The sequence below is a fragment of the Sus scrofa genome, chromosome 11, assembly GCF_000003025.6.
Source record: "Sus scrofa isolate TJ Tabasco breed Duroc chromosome 11, Sscrofa11.1, whole genome shotgun sequence".
Lineage (NCBI taxonomy): Eukaryota > Metazoa > Chordata > Mammalia > Artiodactyla > Suidae > Sus > Sus scrofa.
Genome location: NC_010453.5, coordinates 77366389 through 77388402, shown reverse-complemented (window position 1 = coordinate 77388402; position 22014 = coordinate 77366389). Strand labels below are relative to the sequence as shown.

The 22014-nt window shown below is 53.6% G+C and overlaps 1 protein-coding gene and 1 long non-coding RNA gene across 2 annotated transcripts; one reads left to right on the top strand and one right to left on the bottom strand.

Moving 5' to 3' along the window:
* LOC102168075 lies at nucleotides 652–10194 on the bottom strand. The gene is made up of 3 exons (XR_002336776.1): nucleotides 9955–10194; nucleotides 4430–4531; nucleotides 652–3269 (listed from the first exon to the last, which is right to left on the bottom strand). It is a non-coding gene; the product is annotated as an uncharacterized LOC102168075 (long non-coding RNA).
* On the top strand, nucleotides 10061–21104 carry SPACA7 (sperm acrosome associated 7). The gene is made up of 6 exons (XM_021065920.1): nucleotides 10061–10663; nucleotides 12600–12719; nucleotides 14203–14304; nucleotides 15279–15374; nucleotides 19735–19815; nucleotides 20879–21104. The coding sequence occupies exons 1-6, from the start codon at nucleotides 10087–10089 to the stop codon at nucleotides 20962–20964; spliced, it is 1062 nt and encodes a 353-aa protein (XP_020921579.1). The 5' UTR covers nucleotides 10061–10086; the 3' UTR covers nucleotides 20965–21104.

Below are 22014 nucleotides of genomic sequence, written 5' to 3'. Positions count from 1 at the left end.
CAGTGCCCATGTTTTTATATCGTATCTGTACAAGCAAATATGACCACAACAGGGAGTTCCTGTGGTGTCTCAGCAGAAGCAACTCCGACTAGTATCCGTGAAGAAGCAGGTCCGATCCCTGGCCTTGCTCACTGGGTCGGGATCCTGTGCAGACGCGGCTCGGATCTGGCGTGGCTGTGTGGCTGTGGCTATGGTGTAGGCCGGCAGCTGCAGCTCCCATTCCACCCCCTGCCTGAGAACTTCCATATGCTGCAGGTTGTGGCCCTAAAAAAAAAAAAAAAAGCAAACATAAATAAAATAAACAAATAACCGCAGCAAACCCCCCAGAGATCCTGAAGCAGTTTGCTCGTTAGGAAGCGAAGAGGCCTGCACCTGTGCAGACCTGTGGTTGACCTTGACAGCCGTCCCCTCCCCGACCCCCTCATCAAAGCCTTTGCCGCCTATGGCTGACGAGACCTGCTGGGTGACAGGCTGCCTGACCGTGGGCGTGACGTCTGCAGGGGACCAGACGGAGTTCCTCCACGGCCCCCAGGTGCCCTGACCCCCTGTGGCCTGAGGCTCCAAACTCCAGGCCCCGGGTCCGTGCTGAGGGACACCGAGACCTGCCCTGGGGAGCCCCCCAGCCCACAGTCAGCCTGACTGCTCCGCATCTCCTAAGCTCGGGGAGGGTCCCCCCAAACCCAGAGAGCGTTTCGCACGCAGAGCAGCTCCTACAGGGACTCTCGTCCGGCGAAACCCTTCCCGAGAAGCCCAGGCCGGCTCCCAGGTCAGAAAGCCTGGGGCAGCTGCTCTTGGACCCACGAAACGCCATCACTTCTGGGACGCTGTGCAGCAGAGAACCTGCTTCAGATTTCTGATCAGATGGATTTTTACCTGAAATTAAACGCACACACCAACCTCCCGAGAAGCTCTGACTTCACCAGGGGTTCACCTCTGCAGCCGGGGCCCCGAGGCCCTTTTATTCTAGAGGGACCCGGCGCCCAGAGAGGTCAGTGTGGGATCAGGACACAAGAAGCCTGTCTCACACAGGCCCCCGGGGGGCTCCTGCCAGCTCTGCGCCGAACACCATGCAGGGTCTAACGCCTTAGTTTCACTGACGGAAGAATTCCTATCCTGAAGCACCCTGAATCAAACTTCCAAACCTGGTGAGTGAACCCTCTCTCCTTAGACAACTCAAGAGAGAACCAGGGTTCCCTGGTGGCTCAGCAGGTTAAGAGTCGGACATTGTCACTGCCGTGGCTCCTTGACAGCTGCGGTGCATGTTCAATCCCTGGCTCAGGAACTTCCCAATGCCACGAGTATGGCTAAAAACAAAGAACCAATACATCTGAAAGATAATTGCTTTTAATTTTCTAAGTTTTCATTTATGCGACGTGAGAAAGGCAGATTTATGTGACTCAATATGGCATGTTTTACAAAAAATGTCCCCCCAACACGTGTCCCCGGCGGTGTTGTGGTGAACAACTCAGAAACAGCGCTTGTCCTGTGAAGACACACTTCCACCAGCAGCGGCGCCCCGGGGGGCCCCGGTCAGGCAGCGAGAACACAGACAGGAGATGGGACCCCGCCAGAGAGGCTCTGAGGGCGAGGTGTGCGTGTGTGTGTCCACATAGGTGGGTATGTGTGGGCTCACGTGCACACGTGTGTGCCCAGCGGCAGGCCCCATGGTGTGCGCCAAGAGCTGATGGCGTCCGGCTCTCGCGCTGGATCGTCAGGAAGAGCCGGACTGTGTCGCTCACGTGCCATCAGTCCCCTTTGTCGGCGGGCGGGTGGCTGAATGTCACGAGCTGTATGACCGCAGGGAAGAGGTGTCTCGGTTTACTTTCCGATGACATAGCTAATCTTTGGAGCACAATCAAAATCCTTCACGGATTTACCTGATATTCTTTTTAACAATTAAGACTTCTGCAGTTCGTCAAAAACTATATCGACATGCAGCTAATGACTGCTTTGAAGAATAACACGCCTGCTGGAATGAGGCCATCGTCATGTCCGTATCTAGTTAACTGATTGCTGACGGAAACCACAGCATTTCAGTGTGGAACACGCCCGATGCTGAAAGGTTACCCAGACCAGGCCAAGCCTCATCATTCTAACATCACCACTGAACAGATTAGATTCGTTGCATGGATAGGGTTTTTTGGGTTGTTGTGGGGGTTTCTTTGCGTTTTTTTGTTTGTTTGTTTTTGTCTCACCCAAAATATGTGGAGGTTTTCAGGCCAGGGATCAAACCTCCATCACAGTGGTGACAACACTGGGTCCTTAACCCACTGAGCCACCAGGGAACTCTGCATGTATAGTTTTTATCTGCTTTTCACTGAAACAGAAGAGCTGATTTCTACAGACAGCACAATAATTTATCCTAATACTTGGAATGCAGCTAAATTTTTATTAGTATGAGCAAGAAAATTTAATTTACTTAATCTCAAAAACTCAGGCATTCAGTGACCTTTAGAAGTTATGGCAGGGTCCCTGCGAGGCAAAGCAGCACGCAGTCACCCTGCTATCAAATATCTAGAAGCGACACCAAGAGGCCTGAGCACACATTATAATATGCAATTAATCTTGCGAGAAATACAGTAACAGAGGAAACGAATCAAAGTCAGAACACAACTGCAAACGCTTTTATCTTATCGACGCATTTTCCACTCCAGGCTCTCTAGTTTTCAGCATGTGTCAAACACAGAGAGAAGTGAGGCGGAAAGACAAAGCATAGTTGAACCGTGATTTCGCGCTGAGCATTGGACCAAGGGGCCCCCGACCAAAACCAGAAACGAAGAGGGTAATTTCCTTAGCAAGCGACTTGTTGTCTAAGAACCAGATCCATTAATTCGGACCACAAAGGACCCCACCTTCCACGGGTCAACAGGCAGGCCACCCCCAAGAGAGCCCACCCCGGCCACACCTACAGGAGCCGGAGGCCCTGGACCAGAGGAAGGCGAGAGGGAGCTGGCTGGGCAGCCGGCCAGACGGCAGGTCTCCGGGGCAGGCACGGAAGACAGGTAAACTTTTAAATCCAGTGATTCCTGGCCTACGGGTAAAAGGGACGACACAGCAGGAGTGCTGAGTGGTCCAGAGACATCCCCAAAAGTGTCACCTGCCTGCCGGCTCTAGTTAGTTCACTGACCTTCCAATTCAAGGATGCAGGTGTGAGAGCGTTGCTAGAGCGTTTCAGGAACTGCTGGCTCCCGTCCCCTCTACCGCCAAGACCACCTCTCAGCCTCGGCACGCAGATTTGTTCACCCAGTCGGTTTAGGAGGCCAGGATCCCTGTGAGCCACACAGAAGCGTAAGGTACAGCTTTTCTAGGTGTTTTAGTAACAAACAAATAAGAGAAAATGTGGTTTTCTTACACAGCTTTGATTTTCCTTCCCAAAATAGCGAGAAACTTCTTCCCAAACGTGCAGGTACTTTCTACATAAATCACTCAGCATGGCTGTAAGTTCTTACGGGCTCTGTTCCTGCCTGCCTTTGCCCTTCACCCCATACAAGATAAACGAGTAAGGCTGGATGCCCGCGCTGCTGGGCTAAAGGATGGTGTCCCCTACCAGTTAGAAGGAGAATCCCAGCTGGTGGACCCAGAGGCCGTTTTAAGGAGGCCACAGAAAGAGCAAAGCTCAGAGGCCACCGGGAAGTTTCTCACTCAGTCAAAGGACTGCAAACTCGTCCTCAGGTTGCAAATCTGCCAAACCCAGAGGCGGCCAAGTTGGGGCCTGCATATCGCGCAGCAGAGGGAGGTGGAGGGAAAAGCCTCCAGAAGGACCAGGGGTGAAGCTGCATTTCACAGAAAGTGAGCCTCTGAGCAGCCGCCAGCGCGGGAACGCTGCTGAGGAGCAGTGGACGGCAGGTCCGAGGAAGCAGGTGCAAGAACCCCACCAGGCAGACGGGACAGCGATGGCCTGGGTCCCACGCTGCCTACCCTCGACCAGTGCCCTGGAGGACACTAGACGCCGTGCACGTTCGCACCACGCTGACCTGCCCAGAGCCCGCCGCCTGCCCGTCGTGGAAGGGCCAGGGCCTCAGTCGGCTTGTGCGTTTTGTCCTAACTGGGGGTCTCCTGACCTGGAGTCCAAGGGCACAGTCGGAGAGGGGGCTGTGAACGTGGAACCTCTATTTTTGCTAACCTCTCCCTGAAAGGTAGCTTTTCGTTCTATTATAAATGCCAACAGGAGTTCCCTTTGTGGCTCAGCAGTAACGAATCCGACTAGTATCCATGAGGACGTGGGGTCAATCCCTGGCCTCATTCAGTGGGTTCAGTGCCGTGAGCTATGGGTGTAGGTTGCAGACGCGGCTCGGATCCAGTGTTGCTGTGGCTGTGGCGCAGGCCGGCAGCTGCAGCTCCGTTTTGACCCCTAGCCTGGGAACTTCCATGTGCAGCAGGCACGGCCCTAAAAAAAAAAAAATTTTAAATAAAATAAATGCCAACTAACCTCAATACTGTGACTTTGTCACCAATAGGAGTCACGTATTTTCACATCACCGTATATGACATCACCAGGAAGCAAGGCTGGAGGGCGGAGGCGTTCTCATGCCTGTGGACCAGACCGGGGTCGGTAATGAGAAGGCTGCACGCTGCGGAGCCAGGACCCACGTGCGGGAAGGGAAGGGGGTGTGCCTCTGGGGACCAAACATCAAGAGTCCAAGGTGAGACCAGAACACCTGCGACTCCACCAAAAGTTTTTCCTCTCCCCAAAGACATCACAGCTCAGCCAATACCACAGCCCCTGACCTCACTCAGCCACACCCCAGAGGGGCATGATGGGTCCTTTCCTCACCTGTCACTCCAGGACACTGAGCAAAGGGACATTTCCTGATCTGGAGGTTGCAACTCATAGGTCCTGTTGCAACCAGCCAGGGAAAGTTGCACAAATAGAGATATGTTGTGCGTTATCTATCAGGGAGGGAGAGCATTTCTCTGTCTGGGAGGTTCAGTACCTGGAGCCGGCAAATAAAACTGACTGAAGACGGGTTCACGGAGAAAAGGCACACAAATTCTACCAATGTTTTTAATTTTACATGCACGAGGGCTCCGCAGAGAAGAAGTGAAAAAGCCCGCTGCAGTGGTTAGACTTGGGAGCTTCCGTACCATGTGAGCAGGGAGGTAAATTGTGGAGAAGAGTTGAGATGTGTGGGGGAAAAACGGAAGATAAGGTGAGAGCTTTCGTAAGATCTGCTTCCGAGGACCCCTCCCACGGCTGCCTCTCTGCCTCTGGCGACAGGGCTGCCCCTCCTGCTGGTGCAGGGGCGGAGGGGAGTTGTGCCAGCTTCGCCAAGGGAGACTTCGGCCCTGCTTCTAGGTGGGAAGGGGGAGGGCAGAGAACTTTTCCTTTGTGGCCGGATTCTCAATTGCCTCTAATTGAAATCTTCCTCATGCCACAGTGTCACAGGGGCATCTTTGGGGTGGCAAATTCTGGACCCTCTTCTGCATCTTCTCCTGCCTAAAACTGTAGGTTCTTTACGCCCAGCTGAAGGCATTGGCCTGTGACCTGCTTTTGGCGCAAATTTGATCTCAGAATAGGAGGCCTCAATCCTCACCCCTTGGAAATTGTGTGGCCGTCGCTCCCCTTTGTTTTCCTTTTAGGGCCACAACTGCAGCTTATGAAAGTTCCCTGGCTAGGGGTTGAATCAGAGCTACAGCCGCGGGCCTGCATCCCAGCCACAGCAACACCAGATCTGAGCCACATCTGCGACCTACCCGACAGCTCACGGCAACACCGGATCCTCAACCCGCTGTGTGAGGCCAGGGATCAAGCCGCATCCTCATGGATACTAGTCAGGTTCATTACCACTGAGCCACGATGGGAACGCCCCAATTTTTTTGAAGAATTAAAAATCACAGTGCTTGTCTTACTGGCTACGTCTTTTCAAAGCAGGACTGTGGCTCTAGCAGTAATCCAAAGGCCCACCTTCCTTCTCACCCGAGTCAAGGTGCCTGCAGGTACGACAGAAAGTCAGATATTGACAGGAACTGTCCTGCCCGTGGGACAAAGAGAAAGGTTGAAGCAGTAGGTCTGCCCTGGCTCTCTGATAATAGGGGAACTCGATCTGCTTTGTGAAAGAAAGTCAAAATGGCGCCAGCATTGCCCACGGGGAGCCTCTGAGATGAAGCCGGAGCCTGGAGGAGGTGAGGCTTCTGTGTGTCTCAGCCCAGGTGGAACCCGAACTCTGACCACTTACTGTCTTGACGCAGCACCCAAAGATCTGCACAGTGTCCCAGAAACCAAGACACTTATCGGCCCTCTGCCCTGAATAACTTGTGACAGCCTCTCCCTTACGGACAAATGCTTCTTCTCTTCCGTCAGAGTCAATTACGATTCTTGCCAGACCACTTTAACAAGCTCGTGGCTTTCTGCCTTTAGACGCCCCTGATTTTCTCTTCCCTGGAACAGTCTTTCGGTTTTACGCGGATATGTTTCTCCTAAACAAAGGTCTTTGTTCTCGCCCGCCTCGGGCTCATCACTGTCCGACGGCGTCTGTGTGTTTGTGTATGTTATGCTTGTGTGGCATTTTTCTGTCTCGAGATGATACTGTCAAAATTATAAAATCTCTTGAAGAGCTCTATTTGAACTGGCTTAGAGAAAAATAATCATGTCTACAAATTACATGTTCTTAAAATCCTTAGAATCTGGGAACGGACCCAAGTGTCTGTCAAGTCCACGTGGTCTGGGACAGCGGAGTCCTGGCTTACCAGGCTGCGCCTAATCAGACACTGCGAAGGCCTTGCTTAACCTTGGGGCTGTGCCGCCTAGGGAACAACGGTTCTGTGAACTTCACGTTCTCTTTATCATGTCTTTGGTTATTACAGGAAGAAGCTGAGTCTTCCCAATATTGAAAAGGCAAAGGCTTTTTGTGTGATCACATTATCGCCCATATTTGCTTTTGAAACCTTTTATTGTCACTTTAGTTAAATAAATAACTATTGATTCATATTGATCTGTGATCCTATTTAAACCAAGTATTCAAATTTTTGACATTTTGGGCAACTTCCCCAAATCGAATTCCAAGTAAGATCTTCCTGACCTTGGGGATCCCGTCATGGCCCAGCAGTTAATGAAACCGACTAGCATCCATGAGGTCACGGGTTCGATTCCCTGGCCTTTTCCTCTTTTCTCTTAAGCTGTCTACAACTTAAAGCAATTTGATGAATCCTGTCTTTGCAAACAAAATAGAATCATGTATCTTTTCTTCCTATGTGATATCTCCAGGATTGGAAACTGTGAGTGTTCTTATTTTCATGGCACTCTGGTTACTTGCAGAAGTTCAATAAATATCTGTTCTCCTTGTAACAGACACATTGGTTATAAGCCCAAAGCCTTGACTGGGTGTCCTATCTGAGAATGTAAATTGTAGGGTAAGTTCCTGACAGTAAGTGTCTTTGTTTGTCCTGTAAGTGCATGACCCTCGGATTTTGATTGCCAAGGCGTCCACTTCAAAGGCATCCATCTCAGATAAACATATCACCAGCCACATGACACAGTTACCAGCTAAACGGCTAGAGAAGGGGCCAGGCCGCCCCACCCATGAAGCTTCCCTATTAGAAAGTCCTGGGTAAACTGGGGAGATGACCTTTTTTTTTTCTTTTTCCTTTTAGGGCCACACCCGGCACATGGAAGCTCCTGGGCTAGGGGTCAAATGGAGCGCCAGCTGCCGGCTTACGCCACAAAAATTTTATTTATTAATTCATTTATTTTTTGTCTTTTTAGGGCGACACCCACAGCATATGGAGGTTCCCAGGCTAGGGGTCCAATCGGAGCTGCAGCTGCCAGCTGAAGCACAGCCATAGCCACACCAGATCTGAGCCACATCTGCGACCCACAACACAGCTCACAGCAACGCTGTATTCTTAACCTGCTGAATGAAGCCAGGGATCGAACCTGCGTGCTCATGGATGCCAGTCAGATTCATTTCCACTATGCACAACGGGAACTCCTTGGGTAGCTGACCATTTGAGGCACTTGCTTGTCCCGTCTCGAGCCCTAACCCCACTCTTGTGTTTGAAGTCACCAGTAAGGCATAAACACAGGAAACCTTGGCCCCTAGCAAAGGCAGAGCCCCAGGTTTGTCTGCTCAGTTTCTCCCCCTTTCTACCCACGACTTCACTGAGTGGCCCTGGGGACCACATGTGGCCATGTACCCTCCAGGACCCACAAGCAACAAACCTCGTTTTTCCAAGTTCCCTGATGGGTTTTGCTGAAATGCATCCCGCAATTGTAAGACCCACAAGGGCCGGTCTAGCTCTGACACTGGCTCCAGTCGGGGGAAAACGTCTGTCTGTGGGAGCTTTGCCACGGGGGGCGTGGGCCCGGGTGAGTGCCCCAGGCATTCGTAGCCAAGAGCACCACTTTCGATAGGCAGAGACTCACGCGAAACATACGTAGACGCAGACACAGCGAGACAGCAATAAGGAACGAAGGCTTTTTTATGGAGCCGTTAAAGGTCCTTGGAAAACGAACCCTGTCTTTCTTACAGGGTTTCCAGCAGCCTGACCAGGTGACTAACGAAGGTCACTTCCTCGCAGGCCCAAGAACCTTTACAAGGTGGGGAACCTTTGGAAGAGAGGTTCACCTAAATTACAGGAACTGCGGGCAAAATCCGATGGCGAGCCTTGGCTTGGCTTCTGACCCTCAGGAAGCTTTACTGATTTATTTATTTATTTTGCTTTTTAGGGCCACACCCACAGCACATGGAGGTTCCTGGGCTAGGAGTCTAATTGGAGCTACAGCTGCCGGCCTATGCCAAAGTCACAGCAACACAGGATCCGAGCCCCGTCCACAGCTCACGGCAACGCTGGATCCTTAACCTACTGAGCAAGGCCAGGGATCGAACCCAAGTCCTCATGGATACTAGTCAGATTCGTTTCTGCTGCACCACGACGGGAACTCCATCAGGAAGCTTTTAAAAGTCCAATCTGAGATCCTTTTTGAAAAGTTCCAACAAAACGAACTCAAGATCCCTATTCCTACCGCACTTCTGCCAATAATCAGGCCAAGTTTAATGAGACTAGACTTATCTTACAAACAAATTAGGCTTACTTTGATTTCTTGGATGGAAACGGGAGTGATTATAGAAATGAAAATTACGTTTCAATGGAGACAATAGCACGTCGCTATGTGTATTAACGTCTGGTCCTTCACTGTCCTTAAGGATTTGTTACCCACTTGCAAACTGCGCTGCATGCATATATAAAATCTAAACTTACACAGTGCTGTACGCTAGCAACACCCCAACAGAGCTGGAAAAAAGGAAAGCTGCGTAGCCCTGGGAACTATACCTAGTCACTCATGATGGAGCAGGATAATGTGAGAAAAAGAATGTATATACGTATGTGTGACTGGTCACCTTGCTATAGAAAATCAACACAACACTGTAAACCAGCTGTGATGGAAAAAGTAAAAATCAGAGTTCCCTCTGTGGCGCAGCAGTTAACGAGCTGACGAGGATCCATGAAGATGCGGGTTGGATCCCTGGCGTGGCTGTGGCTGTGGTGTCGGTGGCAGCTACGGCTCTGATCTGACCCCTAGCCTAGGAACCACCAATGCGGCCCTAAAAAGCAAAAAGAGAGAGAAAGAGAATAAAAATCATTTTAAAATAAATACGTAAAAATAAAAAATACATTTAAAAGAGGAAAAAAAAAAAAAAACAGGACTGGATCCTGAATTTTTCTCATTTCCTCCAGTATCTGGCTGCAACTCTCCAACGAATGCTTCCATTCTCTTCCTGTGCGTCTGACTGGAATCCCTAAAAACTGAAACTCTGGCGGACCCAGCGTCTTCAGCTGAGGAGTTTGAGGAAAAGGCCTCTGGCTCCCTCGCCCTTCTGCCCGGAACCACGGCTCGAATCTCCAGCGAGAGAGGCCCCCCAGCCCAGAGGAAAGGAGATGGTCACCTCTGGAGACAAAGGCACCGAAAGGACCCGAAGGACAGGCCTGCGGCGTTTCCCTGTTGCGGACACGCACCTCCTGCGCCCTGAGCATCCGCCGTCCTCCGGGCCGTCGTCTGCATCGAACCCGCAGCGCAAACGCTCCGTCTCTCCCGTCTGCTCTTCGCGGCCTTAGCGAGGCTTCCGGGTCAGGCCGAGCTTGTGTGAAATGTGTGCCCCCGCCTCCTGTCCGTCTGGCTCCATCTGGCTCCGGCGGTCTAACCTGCCGACCCAGCCAGGCCCCGAGGAGCTGGAAGGAAACTCCTTCCTCCCCCAGAAGGGCCACCGTGGCCCCAGAAATGGTGCCCTGTCGCCACCGCACACGCGGATCGGGGGAGGAGGCAGATTCCGGTTCCGGAGGCCCGGGCTGGTGCTGGGTTCTGGACTCTGCATCTCTGACAGGTTTCCAGGCGGCCGTGGGAACAGCCGGAGGGTCTCCAGGACGAGCAGGGACCCGGAACAGGAAACAGGCTGGGAAGAGGCGGTTCCACCGCAGCGAGGCCACGGCCAGCGCCTCCCTCCCAGGCACAGACCCTGGGCACGACCCCCACAGGCAGGACCCAGCGGGCTTCTGGCCGTGATGTCACAGACCCTGGTCGTTCCCGTGTCCTGGAGACCAGGGAGAAGCCCAGGGGCCTCCTCCTTCGGCCGGAGGAACATGGCAGCCCACACTGCAGCCACCCTCTTGGTCCTGCTGCTCTGCTGCTGGCGGGGAGCGGACCTCCAGCCCATAAGACTGCTTCCAGGTCAGTCACGGGGTGGTGTGGCCGCCCCCCTGGGCTGAGTCGGGGGCCCGGCCTTCCCCAGGGTCTCTCGCCTTCGTGCCTCCCCGAATTCACCATTTATTCCCGGGGAATGGAGCAAGTGTGAAGAACGTTTCAGATCCAATACTCCATGGGAGCATAGCATGCATTACATGTTTTAACTGTTAACTATGGAAAAGTTCTAACTTACAGGGAATAGTGGAAAGAACTCCATCCCCCCATTTCAATCATAAACCTTTCCCACTGTTTTTCTACACACACACACACAATCTCACACACACATACATTACACAGGCACACACAATCACATATGCACACACACCTGGGTTTTTTTGGAGTATTTTAGCATCGTCCAAGATATCCTATCATTTCACATAAACGCTGTCTTGCTAAGATAAGGGCATTTTTCTTCGACATATCTACTGCGTCCTTAAAACACCAACAAAATCAACACAGAGCCCGTGCAAGGCTAACACCGGCCCAGGCTCAGCTCGCCCCCAGCCCTCAGACTGTCTGTAACTGGTGGCCAGGTCCAGGGGACTGATCAGCAGCCCAGGCCCTCAGACTGTCCGTAACTGGTGGCCAGGTCCAGGGGACTGATCAGCAGCCCAGGGCCCCTGAGGAAGGAGGTCACTGTCCTGTTTCCCCAGACCAAGCAGAGCACAGGCGCAGAACTCAGCGCGAGCCTGTCCTGGTGGCCAGGAAGCGCACTGTGCAAATTCCAAGAAAGACCCGTCGGTTCTCAAACGCGGACGCGGGGCCGGTGGGAAACTGAGTCGGGAAGAGGTGACCACAGGCGAAGCCCGGCGCAGCAGCTACACTAGACGACGCGCTTCAGAAACCGGGCGGATGTCACAAAACAAATCAGCAAACATAAATATTTTTCTGCACACGCTCCCTGGCGGGCTCCTGCACAATGCCTCCATCATAATTAGGGACAGACACAAATGAAGGGAATATTTTTAACAAAGTGCTTGCGCCCGCAGCTGTATCCATTCGTAATGACTCATTAATGTCGCCTCCGAAGAGAACGGTACTTTTGTTTGCTGCGTTTACGAAGGTCAGCACACTGGGAGGCGACTGTCATCACAGCGCAGACCTTCTGGCGCAGCTTCCCCGCATTGTTCTAAGCCCCGCGCCGCAGATGAGGCGATTGGTATGCAGATTGTCCATCATTAAAACCATTTGAAAATCAGCGCCGTCATTGGTTTAGTGCTGGAACTTGAGCGTCTGCAGACGCCACCTGAATGCTCTGCCTGCGGCGAGGGGAAGGTGGCCCTGCCCGCAGGTCACGGGTGGCTGTCCGCTCTCTGGTCGGCCTGCTGCTCCCCAGGGGCTTCAGGAAGGGACTGACCTTGACCCAGAGAGGAGGAGATGGACCCGGACACCCAGCCCGAGGAGTGGGAGGAGCCCTGAGGGGTGCTGCCTGGGTGGGGGACCAGCGCTCAGAGGCCCCCCACGCCGCCTGCCCAGGCGCACGGCCGGCGCACGTCTGCGAGGCCAGGAAGGTTTGAGGCCGGGGTCAGGGATCCGCGGAGGACGGACGTCTGGCGGCCGGCTCGCCACCCCCTCTCCCGGGGACTCGGACCGCCGGGCACTGCTCTGCTGGTGGAGAGGAGTTAGCGGGCGGCCCGACTGGGTGCCCCCGGTCCGCTCACTCGCTCTCCGAGCACGTGCAGGGACCCAGCGGTCCTGGGAGCCGCGTGCTTCCTAACCTCCCCGCGGCCGGGAGTGCAGGGTCACTCCGTCCTCCTCTTCCCCTTCTCTGTATTTGAGCCCAGAGTCCCCAGAGCTCCGTGCAGTGTTCCTGCCCCTGCAGCAGGCGGGTGGGCCCCCCAAACCGAGTCTGCTTAGAGAGAAGTAGGTGCAAATTCAATGACCACTACTAAACGATTAAGGTTCTTTATTCCTCCCCTAGTTGCAAGTATTGAATTGCCAGCAAAGTTAAGAAAACTGAATGACAATGCCCACCTAGTTTCAAGCACTGAACTGCCAGCAAATTTAAGAAATCTGAATGATGATGTGGCTGCAGTATTTGGTAAGGGACCTTGTCTTATCAAACATTTGGTCAGGATCTGGAGGGGGGCGGGCGACTGTCCCTGGGGGTCTCCCTGGTGACCTGGCTCAAGTTGCACAAGGTGGAAGGAAGTGGTTTGGTTTGAGGCTAGAGTCACACTCCCGGGCCCCGCGCAGATGTGAGCTGAGTGGTCTTAGGCCCTTAGCACTGCTGCGTGAGGATAGTCAGAGGTGCAGGAACTCCAGGGCCCGCTGGAGGTCAGGTGGGCGGTCCAGGACGCACCCAGCTCCTCCCGGTCAAGGAGTGGCCGTGATGAGGACGCACACACTCCCGGCGGGCCCGACAGTCCCCACAGCGCGGAATTATAGCCCCACTCCAGCACCTCCTCCATCAGGGCCACCGCCCCAAGCGCCAGCCACCTACGGGAAAAGGTCAGGACGGAGGGAGTCACTGGGATTGTGCTGATTTTCTGGGCTCAGCAAGCTGACCCTGCAGGGGAACTGCACCCGCACCCCCCAGGGAGAAAGCAGAAACCTAAAAGTGAGAAATACGTGCCTCTGGGTATAAGCCCCCACGAGAACAGCAGAGACTGTTGATTCAGAGCGTCAGAGCTCCATGCACAGGGTCCAGCCACTGTCGCTGCATGTGACAGAAACTCAGAGAGGCGGGGAGGGGAGAGCTCAGGGTGGGAGAGGGGTTCCCGGGTGTCCTGGGGAGGTACTGGGGTGGGCAGCTCAGGTGCCCTGGGAGAGGTGGTACGGGGGGGCAAGGGGACAGCTCAGACGTTCTGGGGGAAGTGGTTGCCCAGCTGGGGATCAAGTCAGCACAAACCCGTTTCGTGGACAGGCTGGTCAGCATGACCACTGGGCAGCAAAGGTGGGACTCATTGCCACGGGGTATTCATGGAGCCCTGGCCAGGGTCCCAGACGTGCTAAGTGCCTCCTACATGCACTGTTTCATTTGAGCTTGTAAAAAGCCTGAGGAGTTAGACACTGGCCCCATTTTACAGATGGGAACACCCAGGTCCAAGGAGAAGCCCTGCAAGATCGCATCTGGCAAGAGCAGAACCAGAGTGTGGTCCTGGCTCCTGTGCAGAAAGCTCCCAGGGGGTCAGAGGGCGTAAGGGAGAAAGCGCTGCTGCGTGAGGGAGCCATCAGGAAGGATCCTGGTGCCTGGGGACAGCTGGGGGCTGCGGGGGGGAGCCTAGAGACGGGACAGGAGGCAGTGGGACCAGAAGGGGAGTTGTGACCTGCCCGGGGCCAGGCTCCAGGTCCTGTCTCTGGGGACAGTGCTGGCTGTGCCAGGAGCTGATGAGCTCAGGCCTCAGAAACTAGTGGGGAGGCAGCAGTCGCCCCTCCCCAGACCAGGGTCTTTAGAAACCAAGTCCCATCTCTACGGAGTTCCGGGAGCCCTGTTTCCATCCTGCATCCACTGGGGGCCTAGGGGAGCAGCGGGGCTGGGTCCTGCAGGGCTGCTTTAACTGTGCTGTGTGCTTTTTCCCAAGATGAAATTCTAGTCCAAGAGATTCTGGATCCAAATAAATCAACATTTCTTGAAATACAAAGACCACTAGCAAAATCAGCAATGACCACAACGAAGGAAAAAAGCAAGTACACATTTTTTTGTTTAGTGCGTGTCCGTGTGTAAGGAGCATGCCTTTTACTTTTTATTATGTACTTATTTATTTTGATCTGGACAATTTACCTTTTTTTAATTAAAGTGTAATTGGTTTAAAGAAATCAAAGTATACGCTTGGAAAGCCTTCATCGCACGTGTCCCCGGAGTCTGCGCGTATGCGCACATGCCTGTCCCGGCAGCTTTCTCGGAGGCCAGCTCTCCTGGGACAGCGGCAGGGATGCGGGAAGGAAACGGCATTCCAGAGGTTTCTGTGCTCTCCGGAGACTCGGGGAGTCAAACCTGGAGATGCAGAGCCAAGCTCCCTGGATTCCGTGGGGTCTCTGGGTGCAGGTGCAGGAGACGGGGATGCAGGGGTCGGGGTTTAGCCTCCAGGCCCGGGGCCCCCAGAGACGGGTGCATCCAGCTGCTCAGCCTGTCTGGTGCTCACCCAAGCCTTCGGAGGGCCCCCCGTGACCGCCACCCCATCTGACGGGGTACACGAAGGTCTGAAGAGGCCTGGCCCCAGGCCACAGAGCTGGCGGCCACCACAGCGAGCTTTCCCGGGGCAGCCCCCTGTGGCCCAAAGATACACAGATACTGCAACAGCCCCTGAGACGCAGGACAGGACTGTCCGTGGGCCTCGATAGGGCGAGAACCGCGGGTGGGCGTCTCCAGGCAGCGCCTGAGCCTGCGTTCAGCAGCGGGGAAGGTCCGCATCTTCTCCACGTTTTGCGTCCAGATGTAAATTCCAGTTCTTAGGATGAGCTCGAGCAACGTCTGGCGAGGCCCAGACAGCGGGGTTCGAGGAGGTCAGGGGTCTGTTCAGACGCCGCAGCACGTGCTCCGGAGCCGCTGAGACGCGTTGGCGGCCAGCCTAGTGCGTTAGCCACGGCGGGGGTGGATCACAGTGTCCCTGAGCTGTCCGCTTATGGTCCCTCGTCTCTTCCATGCTCTTCCTCAAAGAATCCCGTGTTGAAACGAATTATCGGACTGACGCTAAGACGACGAAATATGAAGTTCAATTCCCTGCTGAGAAAGAAAACAGACTCTTTGTAAATGGTAATTGCAACCGGGCAGATCCCAGCCTGAGCTCAGACCTGGTGGGAGGACAGGGGACGACACAGGGGACACAGGGGCACCTCCCACCTCCCGTTGGGCAGATTTCCGGCCTCTATCCGGGCTCAGGGACCCAGCTCCCGCCCCTACTGATGGGTCTGACCCTGGACGGCGGGCTCCAGGCGGAGCACTGCAGATGCTGTCGCACAGTCAGGCGGCCTTCCTGGCAGAGGAGGATGCCGCCGTAGTGCTGTTCAGTCCCTCCTAGTCTTTCCGTTAAGTCATTGCTCCCCCTGGGGCGGGCAGGCTGGGGGGAGCCCACGGTAAGCCCAAGGGTGCCCCCAAGGAGTGGAGAAAAGCGTCGTGCTGGAAGAAAGACCTGTGTGCCCAGGCCCTGCCGCCGAGGACCCAGCATCCTGCCCTAAACACCCAGCAAAAGTAAAGGGGCTCCTCCAAGCTCCTGGGGCTCCTGAGTGAGACCCCAGCTGGGTCCTGGAAGTGGGGCCTGGGGCCAGGTCCCAGGGGAGCGGCGCTGACTCAAATCACATCCCCCAGCCCCACCAAACATCTCTGCAGGCCGGGCCCGGGAACCTGCATCTCAGGCAGTTCCCAGTCTCTCCAGGGAGCCGGCCTCCAGTGTCTGGAAGGTTCCAGTTGCAGCTGATGTTTTCAGCACCTCTGGGTGTGTCCCTCTCCTTGACTTCCACACGGAGCCTGATGGTTTTCAGTTAAATACAGCTGGACGTCTCTCATGTCTTCATGGATACTAGTCAAGTTCCTAACCGCAGAGCCACAACGGGAACTCCTGCACTTTCCTTTTTTTTCTTTTTTTGTCTTTTTGCCTTTTCTAGGGCCGCTCCCACAGCATATGAAGGTTCCCAGGCTAGGGGTCAAATCGGAGCTGTAGCCGCCAGCCTACACCACAGCCACAGCAACGTGGGATCCAAGCTGCGTCTGCACCCTACGCCACAGCTCACAGCAACGCCAGATCCTTAAACCACTGAGCAAGGCCAGGGACCGAACCTGCAACCTCATGGTTCCTAGTTGGATTCATTAACCACTGAGCCACGACGGGAACTCCGGGGACTCCTATACTTTCCTTTTTTTTAACCTAACAACATATACAGTAAATCACTCCTTGTCGGTTAGGAGAAAGCTTCCTCATTAGTTTATTTTTACAGCTATACTGTTCTCCAGGGTGTAGACATAATAGAGTTTATTCAACCACCTTATGCATATGGGCATTCAGCTAATTTCCAATATTTTGCAAATGATGTTGAGATGGAAGACATTGTTGGAGCGTAGCCTCAGGGTAGGTAGTGCCAGTGAATCATTGAGCCAAGAGATGAGTGGGCATGTGGTCGCATTTGAATGGACTAACCCCCCGAGAGGCTGCGTCTGCTTGAATTCCCGCCTGCAGTGTGGCCAGTGTGACTCCAGGCGGCCTTGGCTGCAGGAGAGGCCATTAAACTCTTCCATCTTTGCCAACCTCCCGAGCAAAAGTAACAGTATTTCAGTCGTTGAAGTTCACATTTCTCTCAGTATGAATGAGCCGGAACAGCTCATATGTTTTCAGGTCATTTTTATACATTTTTGTGAATTATCTCTTGACAACTTTTCTTGTTTTTCCACACCTTGATTTTTAAGAACTCTTTATACAAGAGGGACATTGGTCTTTGGTCTGTGATGTGTGTTGCAGATGTTTTCTCCCAGTGGGGCACTTGTCTTGATGTTGCTTGAAAATTTAGGAACACAGGTTGGCGGGGTTTCGAGTCTGAATTGGTCCTTTCTGCGTGTTCTGGTCAAGGGGAGACACAAACACAGCTTTAGCACCCTGGCATTGACACGGCTGAGGCAGCTGGTCGAAGCAAAGGCAAAACCACTTTGAAGGAACATAGCCTCACCCAGGCTACACATGATTTCCAGCCAAAAGCCCCGCCAAAGAGGAGCCTGAAATTCACATACAAAGCGCTTAAGGAGACAACGCACCACAAGATGGAATAAAAACAGCAGGGGTAGGTGAGAAACTCAAATAATGGAGCAAGCTCCCAGTCTAGAATAAGCATGCTTCAGAACTTTTTCTGCCCATCCTAAGTGGGTCTTTGTCACATAACCAGGTGATATTTGCCTGGTTCCCCATAAGCTGAGTAATTTTGTATCACGTCCTAGACACTGTAAATGCTATGTTGTTCCGATTTAACCCCCTGGGGAATGTTGGCGTTTCTATTTCAGCAGCCATCAACCTGCTTCAGTTCACAGGGTCATTTCGTCCTGCCTTTCAGAGGCGGGGGTACAAATCTGCCTCTTTTCGGAATGTTGGCTCTGCTGGTTTGAGTTTCCAGTGTATAAACCAGTTACGGGGTGAGGCTGGCATTTCGTACCTAGAATTGGGGCATTCATTACCACTTGCCATAAAAAAGAACAAAGTCATGCCATTCGCAGCAACACGGATGCAGCTAGAGATTGTCATACTAAGTGAAGTAAGTCAGAAAGAGAAAGACAAATACCGTATGAGATCATTTATATGTGGAATCTAAAGTATGGCACAGGTGAACCTGCCTACAGAACAGACACAGACTCACAGACACAGAAAACAGACTCGTGGTTGCCCAGGGGGAGGGGAGGGAGTGGGACGGACTGGGAGTTTGGGGTTAGTGGATGAAACTGTTACATTCAGACCGGGTAAGCCATGAGGTCCAGCTCTACAGCACAGGGAAGTATATCCAGTCACTTGTGACGGAACAGGATGGAAGACGGTATGAGAAAAAGAACGTATGTATGTGCATGACGAGGTCACTTTGATGTGCAGCGGAAGTTGACAGAACATTGTAAATCAACTGTACCTAAAAGGTTTTTTTCGGTCTTTTTATTTTATTTTATTTTATTTTTGGTCATTTTAGGGCCGCACCCTCGGCATATGGAGGTTCCCAGGCTAGGGGTGTAATCGGAGCTGTAGCTGCCGGCCTACACCACAGCCACAGCAACGCGGGATCCAAGCCGAGTCTGAGACCCACACCACAGCTCACAGCAACGCCGGATCCTTAACCCACTGAGCAAGGGCCGGGGTCAAACCCACAACCTCATGGACCCCATGGTTCCTAGTCGGATTTGCTTCTTCTGTGCCACAACGGGAACTCCAAAATTTTTTAATGAAATAAAAAAAAGAGTCAGGACACTTGTTTCTTCAACATTCTCCCCTCCTGAATTCCCACATGCACGCTCCTATTCTGCCTCCTACAGCCAGAAAGATGCAGTTTCTATTAGAGTTTTGTTTTTGTTTTTGTTTTTGTTTTTTTGTCTTTTCTAGGGCCATTCCCACGGCATATGGAGGTTCCCAGGCTAGGAGTCGAATCGGAGCTGTAACTGACGGCCTACACCAGAGCCACAGCAACGCGGGATCCAAGCGGCGTCTGCGACCTATACCACAGCTCACGGCAACGCCAGATCCTTAACCCACTGAGCGAGGCCAGGGACCGAACCCGCAACCTCAGGGTTCCTAGTCGGATTCAGTATCCGCTGAGCCGCGACGGGAACTCCTCTGTTAGAGTTTTGGTTCCCATGCAGCTCAGCACCACTGAGGCTGAGCCCTGGGCAAAGCCAGACGGAGACACGCACGGGCAGGTGCCCTTCACCCCGCTGTGGATGACATTCCCACACCTGTTCTCCTTTCCAAAGTCTCGGGTGGTCCCCGCGTGAATTCTGCGGAGTTTGGTTGGGATCAGCGGGAGAGATGACGCTGGACGTGCACAGGGCTTACACCACCGAGCAGACACGAGAATTCCCTCCTGGGCTTTTTTGAAGTTTCCCAAACTGCAGACCTCCCACCCATGAGCGAGCGCTAACAAAGCAGAACCTGAGCCATGATCGCCCCATAACCTGGTCTTTTTGAGCCAAAGCTCGGAGTTTGAGGCCAAGAGCTTCCAAAGCAGGGCCCCCAGGCTGGCCCTCTACAGTGGAATCCAGGCCCAGCATGAGGAACCTCTTAGAGACTCAGCCACTCTGCTTCCCTGGCTGGAACCCTTTCCTCGTCCGCTAAGGGGCGTGATGGAATTTCTCCTCTTCCTCATGTTTGATCTGTTTTAAAGGGCTGTGTCGTATTTGGCTTCTTAATGCTGCCTGTCGTACTCTGACAGATATCACCGGGGATGGGGGGGGGAGAAGGAGAAGGACCTGGAACACCAGATGACTCACCAGGGGATGTGCTGACCAAGGAAGCCCAGCCGAGGCTGAACAGGGAGGGGACTGAAGGGCTTCCATGGGACCTGGGGACTCGGGGACAGTGAGAGCTTGGGTGCAGCGCCAGACGGCCTGGAGTTTGGAATTAAACCACATTTTGATCATTGTGCTTAATTTTTTCCTACAGAAGAGGACAGAGAAATACTTTATCAGATTAAAAGCCTGGCAGCTCTGGAAAGAATCATTGAGAGTCTTCAAAGGGCTTTAGGTAAAGAGAACTTGGGGCGGCCTTGGCCATGGGCCACGGATAAGTGTGGAGGGCGGGTCCTCGTGCTGGACCGTCCTCCTGGGGGGAGGGAGGTAAAGCATCCACTCCAGGGGCTCTTCTGTCGCCTGCTCCTCCGAGCCCCCGTCCTCCCCAAATCAGCAAGACCGCCCTCTGGTCCTGGGTTTAACCACAATGAGGACGGGTCCCAGGCTCGGCGCTTCAACCCCCAGTGGTTCTGGTGTCATCCAGTACAGGCCAGGAGCCGCTCTGAAAGGGGGCCTCCCAGCCTCGGACTTTGGGGCCAGAGCCCATCCTGGGGCCCCTCCCCCACTGCAGCCAAGGCTTTGCTCCCCAAAGCCACTGGGTCCCTCTCCTCCCCTGAACCCACACCCCGCTCTCCCTCTGTGCAAACACGCCGGGCAGCCCTGACCACTGGAGCTCTGACCTGCGTCTGTGACATCCCCTGAGCCTGACTGGCCCCTGAGCTCAGGACGCCCCCAGCTGGACTCTCTCTTCTCCCGTCTCCCTCCTGTCACCTGGCTCCTCTGGTGACACCGGGAAGGACACTGACACTCACCGAGGTGCTGGTCTGGCTCCTGGCTGGAGCAGGGTGCGGCAGGTCGGAGCTGAGAGTGCAGGATTTGGAGCACCAAGACCCTGGTTCAAATCCCCACAGGTCACCAGTGAGTTATGTGACCTTGGGGTGGCCTTGGGCAAGGGACAGCACACCCTAAGGCTCAGATTCCTGGTCCTTGAAGGGAGGTCCTCACTGCGTGCAGGGGATTGAATGAGGTGAGGTTGCTGAGCGCTTTGTCCCTGGGCTGCGCCCATTTCCAGCCAACCTGAACTGTCAGAGCCACACCTCATGCGACCCCAGGAAGGCGTTTGTACTGGGTCAGGGACCATAGAGGAGCCAGTCCAGCACCACCCTGGTCCCTGTCCCAACCTCCCGGCCCCATCGTTCAGCTTGGGGTCACTTGAGGGAGTAAACCGTGGGAGGCTCTGAAACACAGTCTCATTCAACACCGCAAATTTCTCAAGAAAATCTCCTCTTTCCCGACAGGAGACTCTCTCGAGGAAAGAAGAAAGAAGAATAAAAATGTGTTTAAGGGAGGCAGACACTACAAGGGGAAACAGAGCCTAAACTGAGAAACCAGGACTGCCTGGAGGCTGCTCACCCACCCCTGCTGCTTGGAGGAAAAACAAAATAGAATTTCTAACCATTCTGTATAAAGAAGAATCGATTTATTCAAGGAGTGCCAAATAAAATGAACCTATTTAAATATTAAGTTAGAGGCAATGTGGTTTTTTCCCTTAAACAAAAAAAAAAATGAAAATTTAATTGAACCTAACAGTTTTTTTAATTGAAAAATAACAGTGTCGATTGTCTACCAGGATGAGCTTGGGAAAAAATGCAACCTCAGAGGCTGTGCGGTCATCAGGGTGCCTCCGGAGAAACAAAACCAACAGGATTTATCTAAACATAGAAAGATTGGTTGTAAAGAATTGTAAGGAATTGGGTCACACGATTGAGAAGGCTGACCCGTCCCAGGAGCTGCAGTCGATGCTGTGATTCCAGTCTGAGTCAAGCCTGAAGGCAGGGGACCCAGGAAGAGCCCACTCCAAAGGCAGAAAAGGCTGATGTCCTGGTCAGAAGGTGGCCTGGCTGGAGGAATTCCTCCTTAGCTGGAGGAAGGTCAGACATCCATTCTAGTCAGGACTTCGACTGATCAGACGAGGCCCACCCACCTTGGGGAGGGCAGTCTGCAGATTTCTCTGTTCCTCTCATCCAGAAACAACCTCATAAAAAGGCCCAGAATAATGTTTGACCAAGGATCTGGGCACCCCGTGGGCCGGTCAAGGTGATGCATAAAATTGACCGTGACTTCTGTCCCTGAAGAGCCAGAGCCCAGGCAGCCTTGCCAGCCAGCCCTTCCATGCCTCCCTCCTGCTGCAGCACTGTGCAAGGTACACAAGGCACACAAGGCACACAAGCACCTGTGCCAGGAATGCCCACACGCGCCCGAGAACATTTCATCCTCGTGGGGGCTCGGGAAACGCACCCTGGCATTTACCGTGTGGAGACGTACCAGCATCCCAGGGAGTCGTGCGGCTCCAACCTCCTGGATCCCTGCCTGACATCCTGCCTCAGTGTGGCCAGGCTGGTTGACTGCCACTGTCCAACCCCAAGGATGCTTA